The sequence below is a fragment of the Cebus imitator genome, unplaced genomic scaffold (assembly GCF_001604975.1).
Source record: "Cebus imitator isolate Cc_AM_T3 unplaced genomic scaffold, Cebus_imitator-1.0 Scaffold588, whole genome shotgun sequence".
In the NCBI taxonomy this organism is placed as follows: domain Eukaryota; kingdom Metazoa; phylum Chordata; class Mammalia; order Primates; family Cebidae; genus Cebus; species Cebus imitator.
The window spans coordinates 539,399-561,166 of NW_016107903.1; the positions used below are offsets into that span (position 1 = coordinate 539,399).

At 34.7% G+C, this 21,768-nt stretch overlaps 1 protein-coding gene across 3 annotated transcripts in view; it reads right to left on the reverse strand.

The window, feature by feature from the left end:
- ZNF148 (zinc finger protein 148) overlaps positions 1-21,768 on the reverse strand; it is a 148,815-nt gene that overhangs the window by 45,386 nt on the left and 81,661 nt on the right. For all 3 annotated transcript variants that reach the window (XM_017516436.2, XM_037734214.1, XM_017516438.2), the window contains 3 exons: positions 16,553-16,678; positions 7,142-7,265; positions 5,790-5,873 (listed from right to left, as the gene is read on the reverse strand). In XM_017516436.2, coding sequence (XP_017371925.1) covers positions 5,790-5,873; positions 7,142-7,265; positions 16,553-16,678 — 334 coding nt within the window. The remainder of the gene's footprint in view (positions 1-5,789; positions 5,874-7,141; positions 7,266-16,552; positions 16,679-21,768) is intronic.

Sequence of the window (21,768 nt, forward strand, 5' to 3'; positions counted from 1 at the left end):
GTTCATTGCAGCACAGTTTACAATAGCAAAGACCTGGAACCAACCCAAATGCCCATCGATGATAGACTGGATAGGGAAAATGTGGCACATATACACCATGGAATATTATGCAGCCATAAAAAAATGATGAGTTTGTGTCCTTTGTAGGGACATGGATGAACCTGGAAACCATCATTCTCAGCAAACTGACGCAAGAGCAGAAAATCAAACACCGCATGTTCTCCCTCATAAGTGGTGTTGAACAATGAGAGCACATGGACACAGGGAGGGGAGCACTACACACTGGTATCTGTTGGTGGGAAATAGGGGAGGGATAGCAGGGGGTCGGGAGTTGGGGAGAGATAGCATGGGGAGAAATGCCAGATATAGGTGATGGGGAGGAAGGCAGCAAATCACACTGCCATGTGTGTAGCTATGCAACAGTCTTGCATGTTCTTTACATGTACGCCAAAACCTAAAATGCAATTTAAAAAAAAAAGAAAGAAAATGTGGCAGATATACACCATGAATTACTATGCAGCCATAAAAACGGATGAGTTCACATCATTTGCAGGGACATCGATGAAACTGGAAACCAGCATTCTCAGCAAACTGACACAAGAACAGAAAGCCAAACACTGCACATTCTCACTCATAAGTGGGTGTTGAACAATGAGAACACACAGACACAGGGAGAGGAACATCACGCATTGGGGCCTGGAGGGTGAGGGATTGGGAAGGGATAGCATTGGGAGAAAAACCTAATGTAGATAACGGGGCAGCAAACCACCACCATGGCATGTGTATATCTATGTTACAAACCTGCACAATCTGCACATGTACCCCAGAACTTAAAGTATAATAAATAAATTAAAAAAAAAAAAGATTTTGGGGGTAGGGATAATCATACCTAAAATATATACACTTAATTGAAAACTGGGCACTTGCACTATAAAGCTTTTGATTTGTCATATTTCAGTTCTAAGAAATAATAATAAAATAGAATCAATCTTCTAGATGACTTCCCCTATCCTCGTAAATAAAAATGTTTAAGTATGCTTTATATATATTATATACGATTTATATATATATATGATTTATATATATATAAAATTACACCATAGTTTAATTACACACACACACACACACACACACACACACGATTTTTTATGGTCTTTACTGAGATATAGTATTAAGCTTTTATATGTTTTACATATAACCAAATCTTTTAGTATGAATTATTAACAACTTTGCAGATGAAAAAAAAAATCTGGTTTCCAAAAGTTTTGTTAAAGCTCAAATGTCAGTCCCAGCAATCCATACTTCTCTGCTTAATACTTCCTTGGCAAGATCTGTCCATGACAGAGCAGTCTGGGCTTCAGCAATCACAATGCCAAGAGCTTGTAGTGCACACAACATTCTCAGTTATACAAACAGTATTCATTTCCTTCATCCTCACAAATTAAGAGGTAAACTCTAAGTAGGTCTTTAACATTTTCTTGCATAAGACTTCTCTATTATAGCTAATTTACTATGAATTAGGGCTTGAAAAACATGAGTGGAAAACTAATTTTTATCAATAACTGAACTATACTAAAAGAAATATGAAGGGTTAAGCTAAGCTAGTCAAGGGTAAATTAACATTCCCTCTCATCCCACCCCATTAGCCCAACTGGTTGACAAAAATAAGAATACTGTTATTATTCAGCTATTTAACACAGTAAAGAGGAAAAGAGGACTGACATGTTTTCAGGCATGAAGAACACTAACTTAGATGACAGGTTTTCCAGTGTTTTTGTATTTTTATAGAGAGAACTGTATAAATCTAAGAACTAAAGGCTTAAAAAAGAACTTCATGAAAAAGAAACCTAGTGAACATATGTAATTCTGAGTGATTTAGTTTTCTTCAAAAATCTCTTTTGGTTTTGGGAGGAGAATCATCTATAAAAACTTCCCTATATATAGAAACAGTTTTGGCCGGGCGTGGTGGCTCACCCCTACCATCCCGGCACTTTGGGAGGCTGAGGAGGGCAGATCATTGGGACCAGCCTGACCAACATAGTGAAACCCTGTCTCTACCAAATATACAAAAATTAGCCGGGCATGGTGGCCTGTGCCTGTAATCCAAGCTACTCAGGAGGCTGAAGCAGGAGAATCACTTGAACCCAGGAGGTGGAGGTTGCAGCAGTTAGCCAAAGATCACACCACTGCACTCCAGCCTGGGTGGCAGAGCAAGAGAAAGGGGAGGGGATGGGAGGAAAGGGGAGGGGAGGGAGGGGAAAAGAAGGGAAGGGAAGGGAAAAGAAGAGAAAAGAAAAGGGAAGAGAAGAAAAGAAAGAAAAAATAGTTTCATAACATTTTTACTAATTGAAATAAAAAATAAATTATGAAAACTGGCATGACTAAAAAGCAACCATAATTTGTATAACAGAACATCAGGATAGGTATTCGGTGGCTTACTATTTAGAGGAATTTACAAAAATAAAATTGAAAATGGTACTTAAGTTTTTTACTCCTCAATCCCTCTTGGTGATAAGACTGGCAGTTTCTTATGCCATTCTAACATTTATTCTATATACACATTTTTAAAATAGGCACCTCAGACAAAAGTACTTGATCCACAAGGCAATCTGCCAATGATGATAAATGTTTAACCTTAATATGCACTTGATCAGTAATTCTGGCCCTAAAAAAAATTATCAGTTAGAATTATCTTTGACTTTATCCTCAAATCCTCATCTTTTCTCTCACATCCAAAACATCACCTAAATAAAGGATCTGTAATATTTACAAAAAAAGATAATATTCACAAAAAAGGTAAATCTCCTATAATTGCCAAAAATAGCAGTCCTGAGGATATTTACAATGTGACAGTTTTCAGTGGCTTAGTCTAAAGGAATAAACCTTAAACCAGGATTTCAGGGATTAGCCTCTGGATGAAAAAGTACTCTTCCCTAAATAGACAAGCCCAAATTTAGGAAATGGAATTAAATAATAGCCTGTCTAGGGCACGTTAAAAAATTTTCCTTTTGAAAACCAAATCAACTATGTTCTTAGTTTTAAAAAGATACAGATTTATTTATTGTTGGCCATAGCTACAAAGCAGGTAATGATTTTTAACCATGTTGCAAAGGCGCAGAGAATAGGCCTGGGGGTTTGAGGGACCAGGAGGAGGCAGTATAAGGAGACCTAAAGACAGAAAGAAGGCTGTATGGAAAATGGAGCCTTTAAGGGCCGATGGTTTTCACCAACCTCTGAGGGTCAGTTAAGTGACTCATCACTCGCTTGACAATTTAAAAATGGATAAAAATAGGGAAAATCTTTTCTAATGCCATAACTATTTAAATGTATTCTTCTAAACTAAGATCTTACAGAGAAAGAAAGCCTTGACATGGGCAAACTTTAGGGCACTACTCTCCTCCAAAAATAAAGCCATTTAGAAAATGAAAGAAACAGTAAAGACAGAACATTAAGTGATGGAGAACCTATTTGTGGTTCTAGATATATATATATTCCCAAATAGGTTTAACAAAAAACATTTTACTGTCTTTAAAAACAATCTATAAAAAGAATCAAGAATATGAAGTTAAAGAAGGAAAAACTATCCTTTCTATCAGTTCTACCTGGTGGGAAGGGAACAATAGGGCAGAACTGAGTCTCTCTTCAAAAGAACTTTTCTTTGTTAAGGAACCCTAGTGACTGCTTTGCCCTGGTTCCTCTCAACTCCTTATCTTCTTCTAAACTGTTCTCTATAACATGAGAACTACAACCTTTGCTTCTACCACTTTTAGGTGCTACTATACATACAGGAAGGCTAAGCCATAATTGGCTTAGTGGCAGAGCAAGAAAAACTCAAAAAGGCCCAAAGATAACTTTCTGCTTCTAGTCCCATTCTGCATAGCCAGTGATTTCACATGTGTACTCTGGAATCACAGAGGCTTGAGCTGAAATCTTGGCTCCATCATTTATTAGATATATAAATTTGGGAAAGTTCCTTAACTTCTGTGTACTTCCCACTACCTTCTCATCTATAAAATGGGGATAGTAATACTTCTGCCTTTCAAGATTAATGTGAGGACTAAATGAGATATTTAACACAGTTTTCTGGTACTTAGTAAAAAACATTAATAACTCATTGTACTCTGCCTAAATCCAAGATTCCCCATGGTCTAGTGCAGTTGTTTTTCTAATCGGTGGGATTACAGGATTGTGACCAGCACTTTTAAATAAATAACTCATACACACACATTCAAAATATACAGTGCAATAAAGGTAAGTACTGTTTCAAAATATTTTTTTCAGATACATACCCATCCACACACATATATTCTTAACTTAGCCTCACGCAGCTTTTCTGCGACAACTTCCTGAAGTAACTTTCAACAGACAGCACGTGTCTTTTCCTCAGGGCACAATAGTATCTTGAGAATTTTGTATACAATTCTACAACACTTAATTGCCCTACGGTTGCTTATACATATATTTTTCCACAAGAACGTAAACTCCAAAGAAAGAAACTGCCTTATGTTATCTATTTCTGGTGCTTGAAAAACACTGGATGCTCAATAAATTTTTGTTGAATGAATAAAATATCAAAACCCAATAGGTATTAAGAACACACAAAAATAACTTTCATTTTTATTTGATGAGGTTTTGTTATACAGAAATTTAAATTTAGCTATAAGTCACACAAAAATCTATAAAATTTTTTCTCCCACAGTACCTAATATAGCCCCTTCCAACAGAAAAAGATGATTATGTGTTTACTGAAAAAACTGAAATGAGTAATGTGCAAAATGATTGCTAAAAAGGAGAATATCCAAGCGTACAGATGTACTGCATAGTTAAGTTCCAGCCACATTCATGCTTCTTTTTAGGGGCAAAGAAAATTGAAAAAAGGTTATTAGACAGAAAAGGTTGCTTCCGTATGACAAACTGTCCTTTCACAAATACTGCAGGTCCCATGAGAACACATCTACATAACAACACTGGGCAGGTACTTGCTTGAGTACTTAAAACAGAAAATCAAAAGAACTTTAATATTTTCAATATTCTCATATTATCACCATAATTCTCAATTCTATTCAAATGTAAAATTCAAAGTTATACACATTTACCAACTCTGCTTTTATTCCATCACAAAAAGCTTAACACTGGAAATCAATTCTAAAGAAACACTTTTCAACATACTTAGAGGCAACAAAGGTCAAAAGTCAACAGACTACTTATAAAAGTTGGTTTTACCACTGTCAATAAAAAATGCAAATAAATATTTGCTCTAAAATGAGACAGGTTTAGGTATGGGTTCCTTTACAGTGATGCTCCAGAATATTATTTCTAAATCATTAATAACTTGACTGAGAAACTGGCAGTTCTCAACTTTTTAAGATTACATGTCCACTGATCAGGTAAGGCATATACATGAAATAGAAAGAAAGAGAATGAATTGTACTGCTGCTTTAGGAGTCAGGAATTTGCTTCCTACCCCAGACTAATTAATGATAACTTTACTCTAAATTTAGTAAACACCTAAGGAAACAGCAATTTCAGAAAATCTTCCTTCCTTTTGTCACTTTAAACATATATTTTAGGTTTTTATGCAACTGTATTTCAAAGTAATGTCTTGGGCTTGGACATTAAAGTCAAGTCTTAAAAGTTAACATTGGTTTACTAAAGGAAAAAAAAAGATAACCTGTGATTTATAGTCTAAACCAATGGAAATCACGGCAAATCATTGCCACTTATTAAAAATTCTTCTCCTCATTTGAAATAATCATTTTAATGAACCTACTAAGGATGGTAACACTCACCAGTATGAATCTTCTCATGTCTCTGTAGCAGGTACTTCTGTATGAAACGCATGTCACATTGACTACATTGAAATGGTTTTTCGCCTTAAAATAATTTCACATCCACAAATTAGTTACTGAATAAAACAACAGTTTTTAGTTACTGTTTCTGACGAAAGAAAAATCTTAGATGCCCAAATTTTGGAAAATCACAAAATAGCCATATAAACTTTTGATGTTGTAATTAATAGAATTTTATTTCCTCTCGATTTTTTCCCAGGATTTAAAAATTCATACTCTCACATCATATAAAAATGAGATTAAATTTGATCTATATATTCAAGGGGGAGAAGGAAATAAATAAAGCAATTTAAAATTGAATTTTAAAATCATGAGGTGAGAAAGAACTCTACAGGTTTTATGTGTCTAAATATCTTTTCTTCCTGTGCTGGAAGAAGGTGTACCCATCTTTTTTCCTCCCTGGTTAACCATCCATTTATGCCGTTTTACGTATTTTCTTCAGAACTTTCTAAACATCTCTTTTTTAAAAGATCCTGTCTCTTCAAACTTTCTCACTTTGCTGGAGCTTTTCCTTTTAAGGAAAGTATTCTCTGGCCTGCTCTATGCTGAGAAACCTTATTTCAGTCTTGAAACACTTCTATGTTAGTATTTTCTCTCCTTCCCTTTCACCACACCTCCTTAAAGAGTAGTCTACTCTTAAGTCTCAAATTCTTCACTGCCCACTTGTGGTTTAACCCTTATTCTCTGCTTTTCTGAAAAGCTACTTGCGATCTCCTTGCTATTTTTTTTTTTCTCAGTTCTCTAACCTCTATCCTCCCTAGGGCAGTGACACTGTTGGTCACGCCCTGCTTGGAATTCTCTCTTCTTCTAGCTTCTGGGACACTATTTTTCTAGTTCATCAAATCTCCCTTCTAACTGTTTTTTTCCCCAGTTCATCTTACATGTCTAGTTGGTTTACCCAAAGGTCTGCCATCTTTAATACTGTTCTCTACAACTTCATTATCTTAGCTATCATTTATTTATATTTGATTTCCAAATCCACTTTTTAAACTCAATGAATGTTAATAAGCAGGCTTTTAATAATACATTCTTTAATCATCTCTCTAGTTAAATGGAGCACATTAAGCCAAACAAGTGTCCAATTAAGACTATTTAATTAATTTTACACATCCGTGATAACTGTTTCCTCACGAGTTTTTCCTGGCTTCCTTCTGACACTCTGGCCTACAAAATCTCTGATTTGGAATGCCAGATTAGCTATGGTCTTAGGAATGAAGGACGTTTACATGAAGATGAAAATAACAAAGATAATAATTTTCATGGCCATAAGCCCATTTTAATTCAAGAAATACCTGTATGAATGAAGACATGTCTCTGTAAGTGATAGTTCGTTCTAAAGGCAGCATTGCAGTGCTCACAAACGTGAGATTTAGGGGTTTTCAAACCAAGTGATCCATCCTCATTTATTGTAAGGATCTAGTTTAAAAAAAAGGCAAAAACAAAAGAAATAAGTTTTAAAAACATAAGTAAATACTAATTTTTAAAAAAGATATTGCAAACAACGGTCACCAGAGATTATGAAATATTTTGTTCTTAAATAATCTTGAAAAGACTATTAGAATAATGTTATCATTAACTGTAGGAAAGTACAATGTGACTCAGAATGAGTAAAAATCACTAATAAAACCTTGTAAGCTGGTTAAGTAAGATCTCATCACTCTGCCTTCTTTGTAATGCTGATGCATGATGGAGTTCCTAAGTGTTTTCCATTAGGGTGAGCACAGGTATATTTTCAAATTCAAACTCTCATATATGCAGGAAAAAAGCCTTTAGACATGATGCAAATATCAATTAGTATGGGACTAATTAAATAAATCATGGAAAAGGAATACAATTTAATATTACATGGTTGTAAAATAAAATGAGAAAGCTCTCTATATAATTATATGAAAAGGGTATCAGGATTTGTGAAGTTAAAAGAAAAAAGGAAAGTTTAGAACCCAGTGTATAATTTTGCTAACTTTGTATATAAAAGGTACACATAGGAATATATGTTTATTTGTATAGGCATAAAAACTACTTGAGAAAGATACATATATACAGAAGTATATAACCTTGATTGTGATGGCTGGGGAACTGGGCAAGGAAGAGTTAAAGTGGGAGGTAGGTTTTACACTGTACACTTAACACATTTTTTTTGAACCATGTAAGTGGTTACTTATAACTTAAAAAAAAAGAGAGAGAAAAAAATAAGTTTTCAAGGTATAATATGGTAGAATTTAGGGTCTGTTTCAGTCTGGGAGCTCTAAGGTTATTATAGAACTACTAAACCATTGTTAAACATATTCCTAAGAATATTTGTCAAATAAATAAATTAGAAGTGGGTATAGGGTCCATCTGGGGCACAAGTACCGAATTAAAAAATTATTTTAAAAACTTAAAAAAAATAGAAGTGGGTAAAAGGAAGGAAGACAGAGGACAAAGAAAGCAATCTCATCTTTCTGGGCTTCTTGAGATTAAGAGTACTGTGAGCCAGAGAGAAGCTCACCTTGGGCTGCATGGATTCCCATTTACCAACAACTTGTTCAATGTGTAACATTAAACTGCCTCTTGGCCAGGCATGGTGGCTCAAGCCTGTAATCCTACCACTTTGGGTGGCCGAGTTGGGTGGCTCACTTCAGCCCCGAAGTTCGAGACCAACCTGGGAAAAATGACGAAACCCCGTCTCTACAAAAATACAAAAATTAGCCAGGTGTGGTGGAACGCACCTGTACTCCCAGCTACTCGGGAGGCTGAGGATGGAAGGATCATTTGAGTCAGGAGGTCGAGGCTGCAGTGAGCCATGATCATGCCACTGCACTCCAGCCTAGGCGATAGAGCAAAACCCGTCTCAAAAAACAAATAAACAAACAAAAAAACAGCCTTTCATCAGACATATGGAAGAGTAAAAATAATGATTCCTTTTTCATTATTGAGGAAAGAAAGGAATAAAAAAAGGCAGAATATGTTGAAGCAGCAAAGAAAACTAGAAGATCTTATCAGGTGGGGTATGGCCAGGCAAAGGGAAACAATGCTCTAGGTGTGAGCATACAGAATGGGAGCTCAGAAACTGTCCAACTTAGAGAAATCTGCAACACAAATACAAAGAACTGTGGAAACTGATTAGGGCCTGCGAACACACAGCTTTGACCCTTTCCCAAACCTAGGAAAGGGTAGTAGGTAAGGGAAAAAGGCTTTAATCCTTAAAACACTTTTACTTTAAATTCAAGAAGGCAGTTCAGCCTATACTATATGCAAATCAATGGTAATTATTATGCAAATTATACAGGGCATTTGGATTCTGGGCAAACCGCCAAATGTGGTTAACAATGCTTCAAAGTCTGTGCACCAAAGTCATAGAAGGGAAACATTTGGCAGGAGAATGGAAGTGGGTGCCACAGCTTCCTGAAGAGAGTCAATGAGAGTGGAAAGCTTCATCTTGGGGCCAGTCACTTTTAAATTTTTTCATCCCCTCCAAGTCACATAATAATAAGCAAGTTAACACTGTGTAAAAGGAAAACACACAAAATCTTTTAAAACGTGACTCAAAATATTTTCAACATAAAACAAACAAAAAGATGTTAAATACTTACATAAAATAGAACTAAAAACAAGACAGCATCAGGTATTTTTTTCATGTATGTTGCTAAAAATAAGAAAATCCAACTGCCAAAAAACATGGCACTTCAATAGCTTTCTGTGGCATAGCAACTGCAAGGAAAGGCTTTGTAAGGAACAAATCTGGCCCAAGTTGCTTAATGTGAAACGGATGTAATCCTTGACTGTACAAAGCCCTTTTATGAAGAGTTAAGGAGTTCTAGGTCATTGTTTTCTGGCACTGGAGGTACTGCTGCCTTTCATTGTAGATTCAAGCCTTAATTCAAGGTGAACTTTGTGGATGAAAAAGCTACCACTGACTTGTGGATAAACAAACAGGAAAATCTAGCTTTTTTAAGTTCGAGGACAGGAACACTAAATTCTTGGATATTTTATATTTTCCTTTCTTTCCCTAGGCCAGAGTAACAAACATCTTTGTTTAAAGGACACAGAGTAAACTCATCTTGACGCAGATGAGCACCAACGGCCCTTCCAATTTGTAACCTGTTTTAAATAGACCCAACTGATTTTAATTCACCTCTATAATCTCAGTATCCAAAATAGTATCTGAAGCATAGTGGAGACTCTATACTTGTCAACTGACGTGGCACCTGCTGTCCATATCAAATACTCCTCCCAGCTACTACTTTATTGTTTTATCAAATTTGTTGCAAAAAGCAATACTTTTCAATTTTTTTATTTTTTATTTTTTATTATACTTGTAAGTTCTAGGTTATATGTGTAGATTGCGCAGGTCTGTTACACACAGGTGGTGCCATGGTGGTTTGACTTTTCAATTTTTCAGTCTTCAGATAACTGAGTAGTGCAATAGAGAACTGGGTAGGCAAATAATAATTCCCTTAGCAGAACAAAAACAGCATATTAATGCAGGCAAAATTTTCTTTCCTGCCTTCTTTTCTTGCTCACACCTTTTCAAGATCTTTTAGTAGAATGTGATCTATCAGTTGAGAGTGTTTGCCTTAGAGATTACCAGTCTTACCTGCAACCGGCACCATAAAACATTTTTACTTTTCTTTTTTCCCCAACATATGAACACCATTATAATTGAAGAATCTGAAGTTTAAAATTTTAAATTCTAAGATGCCTACTATAGCATCTTCAGATGCCTCTTGTCATTCCTACTTCAGTAGAAAATATGGTATATTACATAGACCAAGTGATCAGGCTTTAGCAAGTGGAGAAATTAGTAATATTCTAAATAATTCTCATACACTAGATTTTTGTATTGTTTAGTAAATTTAAAACAAGATTTTATAGACAAAAATTTGAATATCAAATAGAATTTCTCAGTTAATCTGCTTACTTAATCTCATATCCATTGCAGATATATTTTCTGTTTTAAGACAAATATATTCCCAGTTTGGCTACCTAAATATACACATATGGTAAAGGTTATCTTAAAAAATATGCCCATTTTCATCAGGCAAAGCCATAAGGTCTGCCTATTCAAATTCAGAGACTGTTTTCACTCCATAAGGATCACTGCCACTGAATAAATGAAACCTGACATCCCTCACTGAGAAAAAGTTCTGTTTTCTTAAAAGGCAGACATGATTTTTAACATTCATATATGTACTACTAAAATTATTAAAGCCTATTTTAAACTAAGGACTACAGGGTTTTATCATATATTCCTGAATCAATCAAAATAACTCTGAAGCCACCAAAACCCAAAAGACAACTTAGAGAGTTTACATTTCTCACCTATTATAAGATGTTCTACTGCCACTGGGGATGGAGAATGACAGCTGCGACAATTCTCTTTACTCTCCAAATCCAATGAGAAATGGAAAATAGTACAAATCCAAAGATATACAGATAAAAAAGCCACCTAGAGCAATACCCATTATGGCATCTTGACTGTCCTGGTCATCGCTAATAACCCACTCTTGAGTTGTCACTTTCTTTTATTCATTTTTTATTGTTTCTCAGTACTACATTTTTCTCATTACCAAATTCCATTTTTAAATGGCAAGCTGCTGACAGCACCACAACAAGAAATTCAATGTATCATAACCATGGTACAACAACTATGTTCAGCATAATGATCCTGGGTTTTAGAAAAAGTTCTTTCCTGTTTCCTGAATATTAGGCAAAGAAATACATGAGATTTTCTAAAGAAAGGTTTACATCAGATTTTTTTTCAAAGTTAGGGTTCAGTTCCATAGAAAAACAATTTGCCCAGGACACACAATTACCTGGGAAAATTAGATAAATCAATTCCTATTATTTTGCTAATCTTCTTCCTTCATTTTCTTACTATTCCATACTTTGTTTTCATCCTCAGTCTTATAATCAGTTCATCTTTATAGCTACTTGTTCCTAAGTCAAGGTAACACGTAGAAGAAAGCAAGAAAAATATCTGGCACATCTATTTGTCTGTTTCTTTTAATTAAATTTTCCTTATTTTACATCATTCAATTTTAAATCTTTTTGATACCAAAATCTAAAATCTTTTCTGGGAATCAACACATATAATAAATTGCCAGGAAAGGATTCTCTATATAATTTATTATCTACTTGATGTATGGAAAGTGCTCTTCCTCATTTCAGCATAACTTTGAATAATGAATTTTTATTCAGATCACTTAAAGTGTTACAACAAAAAACCCAGTTCCTTTCTTCAGTACCTGATGAGAGATCCTGGCATGTAACAGGCACTCAAATTATTTGCTGAATAAATGAAAAGAGAGATATATTTCAGAATAAAGAGATGTTACTAAAAATATCCTCTCATTCAGTTATTAAAAAGTTTGAAAAGACCTATAAAATATATACAACACGGGATTTAGATAATATTGTTATATTTTACTGAAAAATATCAGAATTCGTTCATGTTAACCCAACAGTCCTCCTAAAACCCTTCTGAGATGGAAAGTGTTACCTTCTAATTCATGTAACAAGTGAATACCAAAGTCTAGGAGTAATACCCCATTTATTCAGAAACTTCTAGTATCAATATTTGAGGTTTTCAAGCTTAAGAATACAACAATCACCAAAAACAGAATCAAAGGGGTAAAGGAAAGCGGTGTGAAGTGGCCACATTGATATACAGCAACGTAAAAACGAAAAGCATGTCATCAAGGAATGAGAAGTGAAGTGATTGATTATAAGCACTTAAAGTCTAGCAGTGAGGATTTTCAGGGTAAGGTGGGTGGGGCAGAGCCCTAAAATCTCTGTTCTCCTAGAGGGCTTCAATTGCAATACATGATTTTTTAAATGTTTATGTCAGCCTCAAGACATTAAAAGATGAATTATGTTCAAATACACTATATTCAAAAGCAAAACAACACGTTAAAGATTTCCCAAAAGGGGTGAAAATAAAATGAAATTTTATGTTTAAATGGTGTAAGCTTCTATTATGTAGAAAACTTACTTTCATAAAACAGCTAACTCCACAACAGATACAAATAGCTTGACCTAGATGATGTTCCCCAGCTCAGTTACCTTCTTCATCAGACATGCTGCCAAGTGTATTTCAGCAATTTTCGAGTATCAAAACCTACCTTAAGATTACCAGTCTTTCCCACTGCATTTAAGTTAAAAAAAAAAAAAAAAAAAGACTCAGCTTTGCCATATGAGAAAGGTTCAGAAGGCAATTATTGCTTAAAATCCATGGCAGCTAAAGATGGCATAACAACATAGTACCTCTTCCCACAAAGCTTATCATGAAGGGAGCCACAGTTATATGAATGTTTATAAGCTCTGATATTTTTACTAAAACTCTATCACATTACTTATATTTCTTGTGCAAATCCCCAATCTAATACTATACAATGATGACACATACTCGAAATATTCAAAATGGCAAGATTTTAAGATTTGGAAAAGGTGTTGGGGGAGAGTGGAGTCCTCTAGGCATAATAAATCATAATTATTTGAAGAACTTGAAATTATTTTTAAGGAATTTAAAATGAACAACACTTATTGATTTATAAACTTGGGTAAGTATCTCTCTCTTCATACGAAAGAGCAGAACAAATTAACAAAAGCTCTGAAGCATAAATTTTTATACACACTCCTGAGAAAATGTAAAATTACTTATTGGTTATACCTTAAAGTTCTAAGACTCCAGACACAAAAAACCCATTCATCTGGAGATGGCAGACCAGCGGTTAAAAACAGTCCACAACCATTCCCTGTCCCATTACATGTAACATGCCAGGACAACTGAAAAAAAAAAAAATATTGTTTGTTCTTTATTAAAACAAAAAAGAAAAAAACAGAGATAGAGTTCCACAATCTTGCCCAGGCTGGTCTTGAACTCCTGGGGTCAAGCAATTCTTCTGTGTCAACCTCCCAAAGTGCTAGGATTAGACGTGTGAGTCATTGCACCTGGTCTGTTTGTTATTCTTACACTTCTCTCTGCTGTATATTATTTCTAGTCACTTCATCTTCCTAAGAATTTCTCTAAAGGACTATCCTAAAATATATTCTTATATATACTATATTTAGAATAAGCCAACCCTATCATCTATTGGCTTATCATTTTAGAATATTTCTAAAGGCATTATTTAAATATTTAAATACCTATGTAGTGGTATATTTATATATGTTTATATAAATATATATATGTAGTGGTATATAAATATATAAATATACCACTACATAAGTATATATTTAACAACCAGCTAAGGAATCAGGGGGTAAAGAAGCATTTGCTGATTTCTGGGGTATAAATATTCCCATCATAGCAAATTATAAGCTACCAATTATATATATAAATATACCACTACACAGGTATATAAATATTTAAATAATACCTTTAGAAATATTCTACCTATAAATATTCATATACCTATGTAGTGGTATATAAACACTTAAATTACTATTAAAATACTATTACCTATGTCATGGTATATAAATACTTAAATAATACCTTTAGAAATATTCTAAAATGATACATTATAAATGAGTTTGCCTCAAATTAGATGAGCAAAATAGCTTAAAGGCTGTAAACATCTAATCTATATTTACAAGTACCTAGAACATATCACCAAATAGAGAGTCCAACACTCAATGAGAAGATAATTTGGGTTTTAGTCAGAATTTCTAAGAGATTATACTTGAAATAGATTCCCCATAGATCAACAGTGAACCCAAAGTAACACAATCAATCATTATTATAAACAATTTTAGAAATAATTTTTTACTTAAAACCTGGTATTATTCTATATTTGAAGAATTTGATTTGTTCATTAATGTAAAGAACCCCCCAAAAAATCACATTAATTACTGAGAAAAACATTAAAACCCCAAGAAAATAAGTGAATCAGAGGAAAGAAAAGAAGAAGGGAGAATTTCACAAAACATGAAACATAAAATGCCAACAAAAATTTTAAAAGTTTAATGTGACCAGAAACTAAAAATATTCAAATTTAAACTATAACGAGGCTCCCATCTTAAGCAAAGTCTGATACTCAAGACCAGTGAGAATGCAGATAGATATACCTCAGGTCCAGTGCAGGTAGAAATGTAACTGGTATAACATTTCTGGAAAGAGTAATATTATCAAGAAACCTTTCTAAAAGTTCACACCCTTTGATCAATAGTGCACAACAATACATACACAAACATTTTAACTGCAGTATGATTTAAAACAGAAACAAAAGGAATAAAACTTTCCAACAACATAATAATGTCCAATCAAGCAATCATTAAATGTAACAGGATCTATGAAAAAATATGTAGCTACTGTTTACAAAAACCATTAAATACCTGAAGCACAAAAATTGCTTACATATACTTAAAGTGTTAAAAATCAGCTAATTAAACCTATATTATGCCTCCATATCTATCCATACAAATTTTAAAAAAAGAAAGGGAATGTTGCAGAAAATCAAAGTAGTTAACTCTAGGAAATGCAACTATGGGTTATTTTAGTCTTTATGTTTTTCAAAATTTGCTATTGTAGGCATACTTATATATCCCCCAAATAGTGGTATGCTAGCAAATATTTAACAACCAGCTAAGGAATTAGGGGATAAAGAAGCATTTGCTGATTTCCAGGGTATAAATATTCCCACCATAGCTAATTATAAGCTACCAATGGTTTTGGCAACTGGTTTGCAAATCAAATCTTGCAAGCCAGCTAGGGCTGGCTCCAACACACCCATAAGTCCAAAAGTATACAAATATATAAATAATAATGATTATTATGATTCCAAATCACAAGTTTAAAAAAAGTCATTAAAAAAATCATATTACAGTATGATCTTTTTAAAAAAGACTTTCTCACAACATGAGGGAAGAAAAAAATAAGACAAATATAAAAATGCAAATACAATGCAGAGAGTTCAGAGAATTTCTAAGAATACCAAAAATGCTGCATACATTCAGCTATCACTATATTAAAGAGAAACAAGCAGGCCAGGAGTGGTGGTTCACGCCTGTAATCCCAGTACTTTGGGAGGCTGAGGTGGGAGGACTGCCTGAGGCCAGGAGTTTGAGACTAGCCTGGCCCTCATAGCAAGACCCCATTTTTGTAAGAAATTCAAAAATTAGCCAGCTATGGTGGCACATGCCTGTGGTCCCAGCTACTCAGAAGGCTGGGGCAGGAGGATCCCTAGAGCCTGAGGCTGTAGTGAGCCATGATCATGCTACTGCACTCCAGCCTGGGTCACTTGTTTATTTACTAACCCATTCGTTCACCCACAAAATATTTATTGAGGATCAATTATGTCTCCTATTCCAGGCTCTCAGGATACAGCTGTGAACAAAATGAAGTCCCTGTCCTCATGAAGTTTACATCTTATTAACATGGATCCTGTACCTTTTCCTGATGAATAACTGGTATTACATTTTCCTGAAGCCTTAATATAAAGATAAGGAAAACTAATACAAATGAGAAGAAAGGGCAATGCATGTCATCTGTTAGAGACACGGAAAAAGAAAAGTTCATTTTTAGAAAAACCAGGAACATGGTTAAAGAGAAGCAGAAAAATTGAAAGCAAGGCCTACCACCTCCACGCAGGCATGCACCCCTTCCTACTAAACCACACGAGACTTTTATATCTGCTTTAGGGTCCAGCCAGGTTCTTGCCTATAAGATTAACCAACAGTTTGGATTAAAAGGTTGTGATTACCACCTTAATATATTGTCTTACTTTTGCGGGAGAACGTTGTTTCCGCTTCTTCTTTTTCTGTAAGTCTACTGGCTCTCTGATTTGTTTTTTGTCTCTCATCAGTTGCTCAGATACATCAGTAAAAGTAATTTCCTGCTTTACGCTTATCTGTTTAAAAAAAGAAAAGCCAATTTTAGACATGAATAAAAAGTTCATTGACAAAAAGCCATTTTATGTTTAATACTTTGCTAAACCCACATATACGCGCTCCCAGAATGATGATCTATGTGTATGTGTGTGCTAACTATACAGTGCTACAGAATTTATTAATAGACAGTGAGAAATGAGAATTGAGAGTACATAAACTGAGGGATAAACAGATTTTTTTTTAATCTACCTGAGAAAAAAGATTAAAAATGTCCTGGGAAAAGATGGTCATAAGACCTAGCAAAAGTCAGGAAAGCATAATATCAATTTCATTCCCACATTTAAAGAAACTGATGCTGAAGTTAAAAGCACACAGAAAAGTTAAGTTCCAAAAACCAATGCAATATTGGAGAATAAAAGATATTTAATTTAGACTTCTGGATGGGCTTTGTATTTATAAAAAAATCAAGTGAATCACACAAAATCTAAAAGATAATCATATCAAAAGAAAGATAAGACAAATTAACAGTGAAAATCTATCTTCATGCTCAACACTTTTGTCATATGACTCAAGATCTTAGACAGTGCTTTCCTGGGCTCTACAACAAACCATCACCAAATATGTATTTACAGAAATAAGTATAGTTTTAGGCTGCTACACTGTACAAGACATGATGTTAACTACATAATAGAGAAATATTAAAAGAAACATTAACATTTCAATAATGTTCTTCCATCTTCAGATCTCAATTCTCAGAGTTACTGGTACTTAAAAAAAGAAAAGAAAAACCAAGGTTCTAAGATCACTAACAGTACTGTCGTCAGTTCTCATCAGATTTGATGGTGTACAATCATCCCCTCCTTACTGCCACATTTTTAATCTAACCTTGAAGTAAATCAAGAACCTTAAAACTAAGAAACTTTCAACTGCTGCAAAATACAGTAAAGATCCTTGAGAATAATTAAATAAATACAATGTGCTAATGGCTACATTTTCAAAAGCATGGTGCAAAAGATGACGAACATCTTAACAGATTCACAGTGTAAAGGTGCAAAAGAGCTGTGTAGAAGAGATTCACGAGAAAAATGCACTCTAAGCCAGGGATTCAGACTGATGAAATAAGAAATGGAAGTTCTCATGAATTCCTAAAATGCAGGCCACGTGAGAATCACAAATGAAGAAACTTGGCACAAAAACGTGATGTAAAGGATTATTTACTTAGCTAGTAAGTCTATCAAGTTATAGACCAGTACAGTGACCACTCTTCTGGCTTCATTGGTATCAATTATTTTGAACACAAAACCACCTACAAGTGGAAGGTAAAATCACCACCTACAAGACTTGGGAATACAGACCTTTTATCACCTCTGAAGTGATATTTACTGAAAAACAATTACTGGGAATGGGTAGGAGACAAGGAGAGATAACAGACTATGTAAGCAGCTGTGGAATTTCTCTGCCCTATTTTGAAGGAGCACCAAAAAGTAGTGCAAACACTTCTGTCAGCACATAAATTGCAAATAAACCATGGAAATGTAGCACGTGGCAATAAAAGAGAGAAACTCCTTTTAGCAAAAGTGTCAAGAAGAGTGTAAGATAAATTCATAAATAAGTTCTGCTGTTAAATGCAATTCACAAACCAAAGAAGAGCCTTTGTAAGTGCAAACAATAAAAAGATTAATACATATATATGAACCTGTTATTTCCACATACATGGAAAGTGATTATACAAATACTATGATTTTCACCTAGTCCCATTAGTACCCTCATGCCTATGTGCAGGCCTGAATTTCAATGCTGTTCTTACTACCAGTCCAGAAACGCCGCCACTGCCACTACCACCACTACCACCACCACCCTACCTGCCCTTCTTTCTTCAGATTTGACTAAACTCAGACATTTCTCCTCCTAAAACTCTAAGGCCCCTGCTCATCCACTAAGCCAATCTCCCTCTGGGCTTCCCACTTTGAAACTGCACAATCCGTCAGACATGTCTTCCTTTTCCTATCACCCTTCTAAACTCATCTGACTTCTTCCCCAAGTTAAGAGAAAAGTAGAGGCCTATAGTGTCATGCTTCCTCTCCTCTTGCTACTCCCTATGCTAGTTCTTTCTTGTAAGTTCTAAAACATCTCTTAATTACCCTGACTTTTTCTCATTTTCAATCTTTCCCTCTTTATTCTCCTGACTTTAAACATAAAGAGTCCTTCCTATACCAAAAATATCCTTCGATTCTAATCATTAACTCCAGAATGACTTGCTTTACCAAGACTTACTTTTCACCCCAAAATGAAGTCTCACTTTTATATTTATTTTGTGTACATGTATACGGTCTTGATATTTTAAAGTAAGATACTCTTTGTTGTTATTTCTTATAATAGCTATCATTCATTTTCTCATTCAATGGCTATTAAGTGCCCGCTCTATCAGGCTAAAATACTATAAAAAAACATTTACTGAGATTGTAATATGTGCAAAGTGCCATTCTAGATACTAAGAGCCCATTCTAAATATGAGATTTCCTTTTCAAAGCTCTTAAAATGTAGAAGCAGAGTTCTGATATATTACCAAAGAAAACCCTAATACAAACAGCACATGTCTTACTCTAACTGAATGGAACCGAGAATAAGCACAGAAATTCAAAGGGAGAAATAAAGACACTGAGAAACAGCTGCAACAGGCTTTAGGGATGAAACAACAGACCATGAGAACTGCAAGTTTATCACATATATCCCCCCTTTTTATTTTTTCTTCCAAAGCTGCTACTCTTCTCAACTTTGTCTATTCTCAATAATGGTAGTAAGTGATATAACAAGTATAAATGTACCTAAAGTAATGTTGCCAGACATAATATAATGAATAAATATTTCATTACAAATACACAATTTGGTTCCTCTTTCCACCTTCCAAACAAGCTGTCTGACTCCTTCGAATCATTTTAGACTCTTCCTTCTCTTTATTCTCAACATCCTGTGTCCACATCCACTGACATCCACTTCCCTCCAATTAACCATATCAACCTCACTGACTTAGAGCATTATCATCTCCCAATGTATTCTTCTTCTACAAATAAATTAATATACAACTATTCCCTTATCATTTCCTTAATGAGGAATCTGCAATAGTGCCCTGTTGCCTTTAGTATCCATTACCAGCTCCCCAGCTCAGGTTTCAAGATTCTATACCATCTACTTTACAGAAAAGAGGTAAGGAACTTGGCAGAAGACTATGTCCTTACCATCACTCCTCTCCATTTCTGGAGTCACATATTCCCATCAATTTTCAATTTCAAATTTTGGTATTCTCATTCACCTTCCAACCCACTGGAGTTAAAAGGAAGGTGGTCTGTTTTCCCCTACACTCTTCACTACTAATTCCATTCCCACCCATTTCCAAGGCTCTGCTGCTTCACTATCTATTTTATAGTCTCCCCGACACCATCAGCTACTTCTTCTCTTCTTAAAAGCACACTGAAATTCCCCCTATAAGTTCTTGTGGACCAAAATTTTTCCAGCTACTATACTCTTTCTTTTGGCCGAACATTTTGAAAAAATAATCTGTAGTCAGCATACAGAGATAAAATAACTGTGCTCAAACTTAGAGAAATGGTGGTTCTGAGAGTAAAAGTAGTACACAGCCATATACAAAAAAATGTGTTTAACTATCACTAGAAGGAAACTATTCCAGAATATTAATATTGCCTAGGAAACACCCAAGTTCAATCAAGGTGGCTAAAAGTATAACAAGTTTAAATGTTAAAAGAAAGATGTAACACAATTTACTGTATTGTAAACATACTGTAAACAAGAAAGAATGCTAGCAATATTTGGGAGTATTCATGGAGTCCAGAAAAGGAGAAATTTAAGATTTAAGCTTAATTTGCATGTATATTTCCAGGATTGAGCTGCAAGAACAGTTAAATGTAACCAGTCAATGGGAAGACTTCAAATTCCAAGCTCACAAAGCCCCAGAACAGGACAGAGAGGTGACGCAGTACACTGATGGACAGGGCTTTCTGAATCAAGAACCATATCCCTCCCCTCTGCATGATCCATGATTGCATGCAAAATTTTCAAAGGAGCTACATTTGTCAGAGAAGAAAGTCCAGAGCTATTCTTTGATTCTGAAAAGGTTCAGAGAGCACAGTTGGAAACAAACATTCTGATCTATTTCCCTATTACATATCTCACTATAAATGTAAATTCTGGTTACTGTATCAGCATCTTACAGTTTATATAACTAAAGATGAACTAGATGAACTGATCAAATCAAGTTACCTTACCTGAAACAGTGCTGACCATCCCTATCCTACTTGTAAATTCTAGTCTTCCAAGTTCCATAAAATCACATAATTTAAGTTCTCTCCTTCTCTTCATAGCAGTTCTTCTGGATCCATCCTTCCAGTAATATGTGCCTGTATTTTGTAACAGTTTCAGTAAATCTACATCAGTGGTTCTTAACTCTTTATGTTTAAAGTCGGGAGAATAAAAAAGGAAAGATTGAAAATGAGAAAAAGGTCAGGGTAATTAAGAGATGTTTTAGAACTTGCAAGAAAGAACCAGCATAGCGTAGGGACTTGTGAAAGTTTCTGATACCCTTTCATCAAAACTACTTTCATAATAGTATCTACTTTTTAAAACTCTCTTTCTCTCATAAGTATACAGTGGCATTTTACAGAGACTAATTAAAATGTGATATCACCACAGACACCACAGGTATGCATTATATCTAGTTATATCAAGCCAGACAAGAGATATTAAAAAAAAAAAAAACAATTTCCCTCTTCTCACTAAATGTTTTGTTTTAGAAATAGTTATTTTTTATTTACAAATGTTACTTGCTAACAAATAGTGAGTTTTATTGTTATGAATTAATATATAAAACTCTAAATTTCTCAGCTTTAATTTCTAATATGGTAAATACTGATAAATATCACCAACATAAACAAATGCTCTTAGGAGTCCTCAGTATTTTTTAAGAGTATAAAGGGGCCAGCCGGGTGCGGTGGCTCAAGCCTGTAATCCCAGCACTTTGGGAGGCCGAGGCGGGTGGATCACGAGGTCAAGAGATCGAGACCATCCTGGCCAACATGGTGAAACCCCGTCTCTACTA